The sequence below is a fragment of the Anomaloglossus baeobatrachus genome, chromosome 1 (assembly GCF_048569485.1).
Source record: "Anomaloglossus baeobatrachus isolate aAnoBae1 chromosome 1, aAnoBae1.hap1, whole genome shotgun sequence".
In the NCBI taxonomy this organism is placed as follows: domain Eukaryota; kingdom Metazoa; phylum Chordata; class Amphibia; order Anura; family Aromobatidae; genus Anomaloglossus; species Anomaloglossus baeobatrachus.
The window spans coordinates 501,472,454-501,486,780 of NC_134353.1; the positions used below are offsets into that span (position 1 = coordinate 501,472,454).

At 40.0% G+C, this 14,327-nt stretch overlaps 1 protein-coding gene across 2 annotated transcripts in view; it reads right to left on the bottom strand.

The window, feature by feature from the left end:
* Positions 1-14,327, bottom strand: part of PAX5 (paired box 5) — a 385,612-nt gene that overhangs the window by 35,808 nt on the left and 335,477 nt on the right. For both annotated transcript variants that reach the window (XM_075315770.1, XM_075315760.1), the window contains one exon: positions 2,871-2,957. In XM_075315770.1, coding sequence (XP_075171885.1) covers positions 2,871-2,957 — 87 coding nt within the window. The remainder of the gene's footprint in view (positions 1-2,870; positions 2,958-14,327) is intronic.

The following is a 14,327-nucleotide window of genomic DNA, read 5'->3' on the forward strand; positions in this document are numbered from 1 at the left end:
ATGTTTGTTTGAAAAAGGCTGGATAGCCGAAAACGCATTCACATTTGAACACTATGGAATAAAGGAAATTTAAAGAAGCAAGTTACTTGAAGTGCCAGTCCTTCATTTATTTATTTGTCTGGGGTTGCCATACCTGGACAATAAGCATCCATTTATATAATTAAAGGCCCTGTCACACACAGAGATAAATCTGTAGCAGATCTGTGGTAGATCTGTGGTTGCAGTGAAATTGTGGACAATCAGTGACAGGTTTGTGGCTGTGTACAAATGGAACAATATGTCCATGATTTCACTGCAACCACAGATCTGTCAAAGATTTATCTGTGTGTGTAACAGGGCCCTAAGAGTGCCGTCCATATTTTCTCCAACATATACTGTATATTTTTTTAGGTTTGGCTACTATCACACTAAAAAATGCTTTTTTTTACAAAATGAAGGATTTTTTTGCATCACAAAATTTTAAAGGATATAGTTTTTTTTATTTTTCTGCCGACAGAGTCATGTGAGGGCTTGTTTTTGCAGGATGACTTTTATTGGTACCATTTTGGGCAACTTAATATTTTTTGACCACTTACTATTCTGCTTTTTGTGAGGCAAAATCAAGAAGAAACAACATTCAGTAATAGTTTATTTTTTTGGGGTTTTTTTTATGAAATTCACCATTTCATAAAAGTGATGATAACTTTATTCTTCGGGCCACTACGATTACAGCAATACCCCATTAATATTGTTTTTTTATGTTTTGCCGCTTTTACACCATAACAACAATTTTAAAGAAAAATAAATCTTTTTGCATTGCTGTATTCTGACAACTATTTTTTTTTATTTTTTCGCTGATGGACCTGTATAGAAGCCTGTTTTTAGGGGACAAAGTGATGGTTTCAGCTATACCATTTTTATTTACAAATGGATTTTTGATGTCATTTTATTGCACTTTTTTCAGTTGTAGGATGACAAGACAGTTTTTGCTCCATTTTTTTTTACGGTGTTCACTAAAGAGAATAATTAGTCTCACAGTTTCATAGTTCTGGTTGTTCTGGACTACCAAATACGTATACTTTTTGTTGATTTTTGTTTTTACCCAAAGATATGGATTTCTAGGTATAATATTGTTTTGAATTTTTTGGTATCTATAATCTGATTTTTTGTAAATGTTTTTACATTTTTCTTTTACTTTTTTACTTAGTTCCTATATGGGACCTTCACTTTTATTACTCTGATAGCTGGGATAATGATTTGCAATGCACCAGCATTGCGATTAATTATTATTATTATTATTATTATTTATTATTATAGCGCCATCAATTCCATGGCGCTTTATATGTGAAAGTGGTGTACATAATAGGGACAAATACAATAATCATAAACAATACAAGACACAGACAGGTACAGGAGGATAGAGGTCCCTGCCCGCGAGGGCTCAAAGTCTACAAGGGATGGGTGAGGATACAGTAGGTTTATTTGTCAATACTGCACTGACAGAAGCCTCTTAGACCATGCTCATGGCATGACGTAGATGTCTGACCCAGAGATCATTGTAATGACCTCAGGTTGCCATAGCAATGATCTGGCCCCCTTGATCACGTTGTGGGAGTCCCAATCAGGTAGTAGCGGAAGCGCACTCCCTCTCCCAGCCCCCTAAATGCTGCAATGGTGGTGTAGGGACCATGACAGCCAGAGCTCAGCCATACCTTATGCTGAGTACCTGGCGGCAATCGTTCAAGCACAACTCCTTTCCCCCACACAATCACCATGTCGTACCTATAGGTCATCAATTGGGAACCCCTATCCAACCATGATGTATAGGTATGTCAATTGTTGTGAAGAGGTGAATTAGAAATAAATGTACAGATATATGAAAGGATAGTACAGAAAACTTTCTAATAATCTTTTCACACCTAGATCTGCAATGATAACAAGAGGGAATAAAGGTATAATCATAATCATAGATGCCTATTCTTTACTGTAAGACCAGTGATGTTATGGAATTGTCAGCAATAACACGTTGTAATGGTTGATTCATTTAACAAACTCAAAGAAGGCCTGAATGTCTTTCTTGAATTTTTTTTCCAATCTTTCTATTACATTAAATTCTAATGTCCAAATAAATCTACAAGGAGCATCACCCACAGGAGCTACAAGAGGAGTAGAAGCCTCTATAAATGTTAGATAAAAGCTGGCGAAATCCAACAAATTTGGCATTAGTGGTTAAATATCTAATGTGTTTGGGTGCCTCCCAACTTCTCCTGACATAATGTTAGGGAAGATAACGGTTAGACAGATTGAATTCAAATACCAGACCCTTTAGTTCTCCATGAGATAAGATGTCACAAAAATTGTCTTGCAATGATTTCCCATTGAAAACACTTGAGCACTTTGTCAAGCTGAAAATCCATGTAAGTCGAAAAAGATAAATGTAGTGCACAAAAAAATCTCAGCAATAATGATTCTTTTAAAAATATCATTATTAGGCAGACTGATTAAAGGTCTATAAAACTGTGTATGTGGTCATCAAATTTATGTACATTTGTCATTGAATTTAACAACGATCGAATCAGATCAATAGATAAACTAATTGGATAAAATATGTCTGGTTGAATATTCACTGTGTCACTTGCACATAAAAGATCATGTTTAAAGACTAAGTAGTAGATAAGTTAAGTAGTAGTATGATAAGTAGCATGGTGAGAAACAATATAAAGAAAGACATACATCTGTCATCTTTGAAATATCTAAGGTGAGGACATTCAGTGACTACAAATTCTTAAGATGTAAATCCAGTATTGTGTACCAGGCTACTTTACAAAGCTATGGAAAGTCTACACTTCTGAACTAATAGGACTGTAAATGCAAAAATAATTAATACCCACCTAATAAGCCAGGATTAGGAAATCTCCATGAATCATTATAAGATGAATATTGTGGATGGCTGTATGGACTCCCAGAGAAATCACTTCCTGCAATGCAAGCAAAAGGTCATTTTATAAAAAGTATAATATGCAGATAACATTATCATTTGGTATGTTTAGTGTATATTATAAAAATATATATATACAAAGCAAAAAAGGAAATATTGTAGTCACATCTTCACCAGAACCATGCTTCTGTAATGTCTGTTTCTGTTATCAGGTGCCATATTTACTCTATGCCCGGTGCTGGCGATACAGTGTAGGCTCTGTCCATCCCTTAATGTTAGAGTGGCTGGAACCTGCAGTACTTTACCGGTTGACAGAATGGTGTCCTTTCAGCTGAAGCCATCAGCTCTTGCACCACACTTTACTAAATCTTCCAGCTTACTGCTGGAAGTGGCCCAGATTTAGCTTGTGCTTCCACAAATAAGTCTGGTTTTGTTCTCCTCTTAAGTATTGGTGTTTTCCTTGTTTGACCTCAGCTTGCTATTTGACACTTCTCCTTCCTAACGATTTTGTACCTTGCTGCCCTTTCAATTTTGACCCAGCTCCCTGACTACTCTTAAGGATCCTGATTTTGTCCTTTTTGTGACCTCCTGGCTTAGAACCTTCCTGGTGACTATTGCTGCCCTGGTTCGCACATCCGGATGGCAGCCCTTCCATGGATAGCAATCCACTGGTCACTCTTGTAAATCCAGATCCCTGTATAGAGATTGTTAGGGTTTCTGTGGATTCTGCCAGAGTGACTTATGCCAGGTCTGTAGGAGGTAGCGGTTTTAAGCAAGTGGCCTCAGACAGACATTACAATTGTGCTCTTTTGCATGAATTACTTTCCATATACTGTTCAGTTACAAAATTGGAAATATGAAATTTAGTGACAAATACGGATGAAATAAATAAAATGTCGAAAGGAAGTTATTAACTGAAAAATATCAACAGGTGTTTTAATGAGTTACCATAAGTGTCTAAAGATTTAGAATAGGGGCCCAATGAAGTTGAATAGGTTTATTAGGTCTGTTTTTAACGAACACTCAGTTTTTGAAAACTCTGTCTTCCACCATTCTAGTATTTGATCAGAGAAAATATGAGTGATGGATGCTGTGGATACACAAAGACTCATGCATATGACAGAAAACAGCTGTCAGTGCAGTGATGGGGAAAGTAAGCCTCTTTTAGTTAACCTCCATCTATCCTTTGACATACAGCCAGTAAAAAAACATAAGTTTGCCTGTAGTAACTCTGTTTCTCCATAGAGAATAGGAATTTTCAATGAATATCCACCCAGTCTATGAGGCCATAGGTTTTTCTTTGCAAGACTAAACTACCAGGACAGTCATCTTCTTAAGCCAGCCTTACTTAGTACATTGCATGATTACTTACAACTCAAGTTAGCATTAGAATTATTTTTTAAGTAAATAGTGAAAAATTCTTGTAGAACCTAATTTTGCTCTTCATTCAAAGAAAATAGTGTTTCTGGATATAGATAATAGTTAGAGTTACTTTCACACTATCCTTATGTTTAATAGTTTAATATTGAATTGAGATGAATATGAAGAAAAGAGGTTTGATATATACTTCACCATCACAGCCATGGTTCCAAACTAAGTCTACGCGTCTTCACATGACAAGATTACATTTTGATAACAAGATTCATCTTGGTACAAAGCAGAGTAAAGGAATTATCCTATTCAACTCTAAACACTTCCACATGGACATTATTCCAGACAGGCTTGTGTTTCACTGTTCGATCTCCTTTTTACTTCTGTACCAAATTTCCTCCTACTGACTGCTTCTGCAAACACACATTTCTAGCTGTCTCTGGGGATACTCTATTGCCTGACAAGCTGAGGCTTCCAATTCTCTAGTTTTTATGCCTGAGTAGTCAACTGTCAGCCTTATGCAGTGTGGGCTAGCCAAAGGCTTAAGGAGCATTCAGCACCAACAACTAAGAAATTCTTCTGCCTACATACCAGCCCCTTCCTCTGATACACTCGCTGTTCAGTGTATCTTGTCAACTTGAGCCAAGACGGGGATTACATAGTTAATAGTAAAGAATCTAAGCAGTAGTGTACTATTGTACCATCACCCATTCCCTGTAGACTGTGAGCCCTCGCGAGCAGGGTCCTCTCTCCTCCTATACCAGTCTGTTTTGTACTGTTAATGATTGTTGTACGTATACCCTCTCTCACTTGTAAAGCGCCATGGAATAAATGGCGCTATAATAATAAATAATAATAATAAATAATAATAATAATAGTGTAAGTATCATGGAAGGATAGAATATAAACAATCTGTCTCAACCATACAGCCAAAAATAACAAGATACTATCTAGCAACCCAAAAATGGTGTGATGGCTTCATGGTATTCACTGTAAAGAGGCCATCACTACATCATTGCACTTATAGTTTATCATACATTTTACACAGATCATCTTCAAGACACAAAAACAACCCATATTAATAAAATACTCATATATCAAATTTAAAAGTCTTGATAATCTAGTGAACATTCAATGTTGGTCTATTTGTTTCACAGTCTGCGTGATGGAAAAAACTGTTGCGATTTTGTTGTAGATCCACAGCAACATTGACATGTAATAGATATGTGTTTTAAGGCAGTTTTGCAGTAGTCTTTACCCAATCTGAACATGGATCCTACTGTATTCTGAAGATTTTCTTCTTGCACATGAATAAATCCATAGAATTTACCCTTAAGTTAATTTTTGATAAATCCCACTCATTATGAATGCAAACCTGCATTGTAGAATGCCTTTATTAAAAATGTGAAGTATAGTGCTAACTCACATCTAAAATCACAATTTTAAGCAATGCAATTTCACAATGCATGTCATACGTAACTGTAGAGACTAAACCTTATAAAGCAATATGCAACTGTCATCCATACAGACAATATCTTATTTTCACTCGGTTTGCCCCCATTTAGCCTCAGATACATACAACATAACAGATCAGTGTTGTACAAATTCAGAATTTGGCACTGATAGATATTTGTTGCCCCATATTATGCTCCTGCTAACCTCCAATGTCGTATAGAGGCAATAAGAGCTTTTTGTTATAGGGAATACGCAAGAAGGAAAATTGTAGCTTTTTACATCATATAGTATGGCAACCCATCACAGCAATGCTTATAGGGGAGAATACAGTGCCGAAGGGTAGCATACAGTGCGCCAATATGTATATACCTATTTTTCATTTTATAAAACGCACCACATTATAAGATGCACTCCAAATTTAGAGATAAAAAAGGTAAAAAGAAAGAAATGGGGTCCGACTTATACACCGGTGTTGTCTTACCAGATAGGGGGCAGCAGCAGTGGTACAGCGGAGTCACAGGAGGCAGGGGTGGTGCTGGTGGGGGCTGTGCTGGTAGCGGTGGGGTCTGTTCTGGCAGTGATCAGGCTGTGCTGGCAGTGGAAGCTGGGCTGGCAGTGGAAGCTGTGCTTACTGTATGGAGCAGGCCAGTGTGATGGGTTTCCCAGATGCTCTGTTGGCGGTGCAGACTTCAAGAAATGGTGCCCAGAGTGGTGCATGCGCAGATTGAGTTCTCAGCTCAATGACATGATCTTGAGCCGAGAGCTCCATCTGCGCACGAGCTGACTCCGGGACACCCGTCACACTGCCTAGCTCCACGCAGCCACTGCAGCCCACAGAGAAAGACAGCCGGCGGGCTGCCCACCCGCACAGACATCCAGCTAGCCAGCTGTCTGCCTGCACAGGAAGGCAGCCGGTCGGTCAGCCACCCAGGGAGGCAACCAGCCTACCACCCGCACAGAGACAGCCAGCCAGCTGCCCACACAGAAGGCAGCCAGCTGCCCACACAGACAGCTGGCCACACAGACAGCCGCCTGTACAGCCCCCGCACCAATTCTCCACCTCCCGATAAGCTATATTCAGATTTTAGAATGCACCCCTCATTTTCCTCCCAAATTTTTGGGAGGAAAAGCGTGTCTAATAATCCAAAAAATACGGTAATAACTGTAGAGACCCCTATACATGTTCTCTATAATCATATTTATGGGCCATATTTTTATTAGAATCTGCTGAGGTTAACATTGTTCCAGCCACCATGGTCTCTGCCGGTAGAGTATGCTGTAATACGGATCTCTAGTTAAGACATTATATGTATTACAACAATGTTTATTGTGAGGTTCTAAGCACATAAATGGTGATAATCCAAACTACACCAAAATGTTTGCACCTCCAATTTTAGAGTTATAAATGTATACTCTACAGATGCCTTACCTTTATTCTGCTCAAGAAGCAAGCACACGGTAAATGTATGTCTTTAAAGATCCCCGCACAATAATTAAGACAACATTTGGAAGGGATCATTAACAATTTAAAGTTATGAGATTCTGTCTTGAAAAAAATCTAGGTATTCTTATCTTCACTTACTGTTAAATAAATATAGCCAAATAGTGTATCTTTTTGGAATTTCTAGCACTAGATGACTTTGTGTTTGCTTTCTAACATTTTCCTTTGTAAAGGTAATCATACGGACCATAAATTTGTTCAGCAATTTCCAATAACAATCATAATCTTGGGAGTTAAGTTATGCTTGAGTGAATGGAGAATCAAGCTAAACACTGCACTTAGCAACTAAATTTACAGAAGCAGCTTGTGTGTTACATTAAAAAGTACATGAAGAAATAGCCATTTAATGCACAAATATCCACATCTATAAAAAGCGCTATTTGCTGTAAAGCATTACATAAATCATAGTAAAACATTAGGTGACAACATCTATTCTCTCAATAAAACACATGCTACACTAAACACTCACTCACAAGTCTTATTACTAAGGCAACTACACCAACCACATGAAATGTCATTCATTTTAAGATGCCCTTAATTAGTGTTTGTACTGTATATGTAAATAGGGCCGTTACATTCAGCTCTATTAAAAGTGTCAAGATAACCCACTTCTAAAAGGATAAGTGCCAGGAGCATAATGCAGAGTACATCAGCATAGTCTTTACATTAGTTACAGCAATGTCAAGCGAACTATCACAACTTCATTTATTTACAAAGGCTTCGAAAATATTGGACATCTACAGCCACAACTTCTACTATTGCTAATAATAATGAAAATGTTAAATGAATAATCAATATTGTTAATTATTGCATATGATCAATCTTAAACACTGTATATGAACCAAGGCACATAAAAAGGAGAACCACTGGTAAGTATAGATGAGCGGACCCTTGGAATTTGGGTTTGCTGGATTCAAACAGACTTTAGTTCAAAGTTCAGTTCGGTACCCAGACTTGACCCAAACTTGAACCAGAACCCTATATGTCAATGGAGACCCGAAGTTCTGTGTTGTAAAATGGATGTAAAATGGTCATAGTAAGGGCTAGGGAGCAGCAAAAGGAAGCAACAGTGGGCAATTGCCCTGCAAACAAATGTGAATAGGAAATAAATAAAAAAAACTTAGGCTCTCGCCTAGTTTTGATAACCAGTTCAGATAAAGCAGACAGCTGCAGGCTGCAACCATCAGGTATCTGACTTACCTTGGCTGGTTATCAAAAATAGGGCAGAGCCCACACTGTTTTTTAACAATTCTTTATTTAAATTATTGTAAAAAACGGCTTGGGCTCTGCCCTATTTTTGATAACCAGCCAAGGTAAAACAGACAGCTGGGGGCTAGTATTATCAGGCTGGGAAGGACCATAGTTATTTGGACTTTCTGAGCCTATAAATAGCAGCTAGCAGCCACTCTATAAGTGGTCCATCCATTAGATATGCCAATTCTGGCACTTTTTACTTTCTGTTCCCGATTACTCTGGTGCGGTGGAAATCGGGGTAATATTTTTGGGGTTGACGTCAGCTGGGAATTGACAGCTGACATTAAGGTTAGGGGTTAGTAATAGATAGGCATCTATGAGACACCCCCATTACTAGCCTGGTAAGTAAGAGTTAAAAAAACACACACAGGAAAAAAAGTTTATTTGAATAAAAACTCCCCTACAGTCCCTCATTCACCAATTTATTAATTCAAAGGAAATCCTGGAAGTTCCAATGTAATTTTGGTGAGCCCGCATTATTCCCCGCACATGTCTGCTGTTCTGATCAGCAGACATGTGCAGCTCCAATTCACCCATGCCTAGTAACCCGTTAGATCATGCCGTCAAACTCTGACAGCACAATCTAACATGTGCCAGCAAGGATCACGCTGTTCCCTGCCACCATCGTTCTCCCGTGACAGAATCATGGGGGTTCAAAAGCTTGTCATGATAGCGTAGGGTCAGATGGTGACCCCAGTATGAATGCCGGCAGAGAACCAGCACCTACAGGAGATCAGCATTTCTGCTGATCAGAGCAATGCTGAAGCAACACTCTGATCAGCAGTAGCAATCAGACAGTGCAGGCATAAAGTCCCCTGGGGGGGCTAGTAAAATCAATAAAAATGGTGTAAAAAATGTTTTTACAAATATGAAAAAAAGCCTAAAATTTAAAATCACCCCCTTTTGCACTATTGAAAATAAACCAATAAACAAATACACATATTTGGCACTGCCGCATTGAGAAATGCTCGATCTATCAAAATATAACATATGTAGCGAGGACAATAATCAAAACGCCTGAATTACCTTTTATGGGTCGCTATAACATTGCATTAAAATTGCATTCCATAAATATGTAATGTGTGAGGGCTAATCTATTGCACCCTAAACTATCTGGAGAAGAGGATTTTTCCAACCTTTGCCCAGCCAATGTCCTGGCATAGTACAAAGCAAATATTTGAGGACAACCATTCTCTACATAGATTCCAGAGCTGTGAAGCACACATAATTAATTTAGCATATAGCTGGAAAATGGAAAACATGGGTCAAATGTTTGATATGAGCCATGTTGTGACATCTATGTATGTCCATAGAGAAAAGTATCTGCATAATTGCATGTTGTATGTGTTATCAAGAGAAACAAAGAAAATCTTAAAAAAATATCTTAATTGTTAAGCATTGCACACTTAATGTGTTTCATCTTCATGATAAAATATAGGAAGACTGACATATAATTAAGTCTGTTTTGTTACAAGTAATGCAAACCCAATTCTCATATAGTATCAATTCTCCGTAGGATTTAGAGATGCAATTATTATCATTAATTTAATTCTACTATGACAAGCTGCATGCTACTTATAAATAAGTCTGTACAGTTTAAAGACAATGACTTTTTAGAGTCTAAATGACTAAGTAACATATGCTTGTTGGTCCATGGGGAAAGCTTTGCTGGCTGTTGACTTTAAACATGTTTAACAATGTGATACTTAAATCTAAAAGAAAATAAAGTCAAGGGGAATTTTGTTTTCAGAGGTGTCAAACACAATTATTACCTTTAGCTTAACTAGAAGGGTAGTAGTTAGCTATAATGCTCAAATACTTAGAATTAGTTTTATTTAGTAAAGAGATTACTAAATGTACAAGCAGTATATTTTTTCAACTCTTAAAGAGATTGTCCACTACTATAAAAATGATGACCTATCCTTAGAATAGGTCATCAGTGTCTGATCAACTGGGGTCCGACGACTGGCACCCTTACTGATCAGTTGCACCTGTTGTCGGAAGCGGCAGCACACAGCCGGAAATGCTCAGTTTCGGAGCGGCCCCATCTTCTGATGTGGCTGCGGCTGGGTACGTCCCATCTGCGTCCTATTGATCTGAATATGAGGCGGGTGTGCAGAACCAAGCCACAGCCACTAACAGAAGATGGGGATGCTCCAAAACTGAGCATTTCTGGCCGCCTGCTACCGCTGGCACTGAGAACAGCTGATCGGCGGGGGTGCTGGGTGTTCAACTCTGGCTGATCAGACATTGATGATCTATCCTAAGGCGGGATTTGCACGTTGCGACATCGCAAGCCGATGCTGTGATGTCGCACGCGATAGTCCCCGCCCCCGTCGCAGCAGCGATATCTTGTGATAGCTGCCGTAGCGAACATTATCGCTACGGCAGCTTCACATGCACTCACCTGGCGTGCATCGTCGCTCTGGCCGGCGTCACGCCTCCTTCCTAAGGGGGCGGGTCGTACAACGTCAGAGTGACGTCACACGGCAAGCGGCCAATAGAAGCGGAGGGGCGGAGATGAGCAGGATGTAAACATCCCGCCCACCTCCTTACTTCCGCATAGCCGGCGGCGGCAGGTAAGGAGATGTTCCTCGCTCCTGCGGCTTCATACACAGCGATGTGTGCTGCCGCAGGAGCGAGGAACTACATCGTACCTGTCGCGGCACTGGCATTATGGAAATGTCGGAGAATACACCGATGATACGATAACGACGCTTTTGCGCTCGTTAATCGTATTATCTAGAATTTACACACTACAATGTCGAAAGTGACGCCGGATGTGCGTCACTTTCGATTTGACCCCACCAACATCGCACGTGCGATGTTGGAACGTACAAAGCCGCCCTAAGGATAGGTCATCAATCTTAAAGTAGTGGAGAATAATCAATATTTAATCAGTAGACCCCTGGAATTACTACAGATCATAAGAAAGAAGGGATACATAAAATATTTATCTCATCATTGTGGCTTATCAGTTCTTATGGCTGTAGCTCAAAACCCAGGTTCTAACTCACAGATAAAAAGAATAGTGCATCAATATATTTCTCATGAAAAAATCATCAAAATCAAAACATTAAAAATTACATAAATCCCTGAGAATTTCCGCAGAGTTCTTACAGGGATGTTCCCATTTGGGATATTTATTGCATGTTGACAAGATATGCCAAAAATGGCCAGTAAATGTGGGTCCCATCATGTCCTGCCAGCAATAGAAAAGGGGTTCTTTATGTTATGGCATCTCCAATATTGCTTTATTGCCAATATTTCAGATTTAAAAATGTATCAAGTGTGTTTCTTTGGCAATTTTCAGAATTTCCCAGACACAACCCTTTTATTAAAATTTTGTTGCTTGTTGATCATTTTGTGTTATTATACCAAGACCTCTTGGAGTGCTATTCAACACCTCAAAACTTTATTCCAATCCTCTAACACTTTGCATAGTTATCAAGATCTGCTAACCTTGATAAAGGTCCAAAGAAAGTTGTAGTGAGATGAAGTGGAACAAATGCAACCTTCAATGATGCTGGTGTGACTCGTGGCACAGTTGGTTAAGAAGGAGAGTTTGAGAAAGTGTTGTGCCAATGAAGATACATCATGTAACGGTAGACTTAATTGTGCAAATATGTGAGAGGTTGTGTCTTTTGGAGTGGCATATTCAAAAAGTGTTCTCCCACCTTGACAGGGCAAAAGTCAGGGCTGAGAGGTTAACTGGGACTGTGATCTGGTTCCTTTGCACAAAGGAATGTAAGCTTGTGCTTGTGGATGATGCTAGCTAAGAAGTATTTGTCATTCGGTGGTCAATTAGGTGGAAGTAGATGCCTCTCCTACTGCAGTATCTGTGCACAGCAGAGACAGTTGAGTAGAGCCTAAAGCATGGAATAGACAGTAACTGGGAGGCAAGTATGACCTAATGAGCTAGGAAACTAAGGTTTATTGATGAGGTAGTAGACCAAGTGATGATCTTCTCCATTCCCAAGCCTACCTCAGTCGTCTTCAGTCCACTGATGTACAAGGAGCCAGCAGTGATCAGTGGTGTAAAGCCAGAGAGGCATTTTGGCACTGACAGAGGAAAGTGTGTGTTTGAGGAGTCCTCTGTTAATGTGGAAAGTGATATCCAGATTTTTAGACTCTTTGATACATCAGCTTATCCTCAAAGGACTCAGCTGTTTATGTTTTCTGTTTTTTTATGTGAATGGGAATAGGCCATTGTCAGCAAATCACTTGCCAACAGCTAGCAGAAACTGATTCTACAAAATGCCAAAGGAGAACCACTGATTCTGAACTTAAACTGTATGCTGTCCAGTAGTTAAAAAAGTTGTGTTGCTTTCAGATTACTCTTTGTACTATCTACTAGAGCAGTCATGCTTATGTACTGGTGGCTTTGACATAATCACCACGTCTGTAAATCATTACCATTGCTATAACTGCCAATACTTGTACACCTTGGGGTGGAAAGTTGTTTCCATGTAAACAGATCAAGTCATATATATATATACACAACAGTGTCAAAGCTTGACTCTGTCCTCCTCACATACATAGTGTACCAACTAGCCATAGACATAAAAGTAAATATCTATGAAGTTGCCCTCTATAAAACAATAAATATCTGGATTTATTGTTCCCTTCAACCCCATTAATATAAATCAGAAATAAAAATAACTATCAGTATGGACACCCAAAACCCTCAAAGAAAAAGAGTAAATGACCATACAATACAGGTCAATTTTTGCTGCAGGTATTTTACGCAACATATGGATAAGAAATGCTATAAAATAAAAAGATTTGTTTTGGCCATAAATTGGGAAAATCCTCAGTGTATGTAGCTAGCATACCTTTATAAGCATTACCATTTACAAATTACTCTAGAAATCTCTGCATGTTATTAAAGCCACATTTGTGAAGGTCCTGTGGCGCCCTGGACAAGCCAGGTCATCACAGAACTACACCAACACACCCCACACCCCGGTTAGGCACACCGAAGCCAAACACAAAATCCTTGTTGCCTTCCTCCAGGGGCTGATGTCCACACCAGGGGGTGGGCCAGGCGGTTGGTCCCGCCCACCGAGGAGTTCACAGTCCTGGAGGCGGGAAAAGGAGAGAGCAGATAGAGTTGGAAGTGGAAGTGAGAGGAAGTAAGGTGGTAGAGGAGCAGTCTGAAGGCGGTCCGGGTGTGTGGCCCGGACGGAACAGCAAGGTTGGCAGACGGTGGTGACCGTCTGCAGGAGAGCCTAATTGTAGCAAACTGTATGGACCGTGGACGAGCGGTGGCATGGCGATACCGGATCGGAGAGTAAAGAGAAGCCAGCACCATCCGGCAGGGCTTACGGACCCCAACAAGGCTAGGAGTCGCCATTGAATTTGTCAAATCCGTTAGCGAAGGGAACCTCCGGGGTTTCCCAGCAGCCAAGACCCGATTGAAGGCAACCGTTCAAACCATAGAGGGAAACACAGTCACCGCCAAGGCTACAGTTCTCAAAGCCAGAGCCTGCGGGCAAAAGGGGCTCCCTCAGCCTCTATCCAAGCTGGGGAGCGGGTTACCGGTGGGAAGCCATTGGAACCATAACACAACACAGGTGCAGGGTAAGGCAGTCACCATCAACCTGCCGGGAGGAGAAACACCGCAGCCGTCTGTGGGACCCATCCATCCAGCCGTTTGTTTAACCCCTTCACGACCGCGGGCAGTAAAATTACGTCCTATTTTAACGTGACTTAACGACCAGGGACGTAATTTTACGGCCTAAAGTTCATTTGATTGCCGTGGCCAAAGCAACGGCTTTCAAATGATGTCCCCTGCTGTTTCTTACAGCAGGGGATCTTTGCTTCACC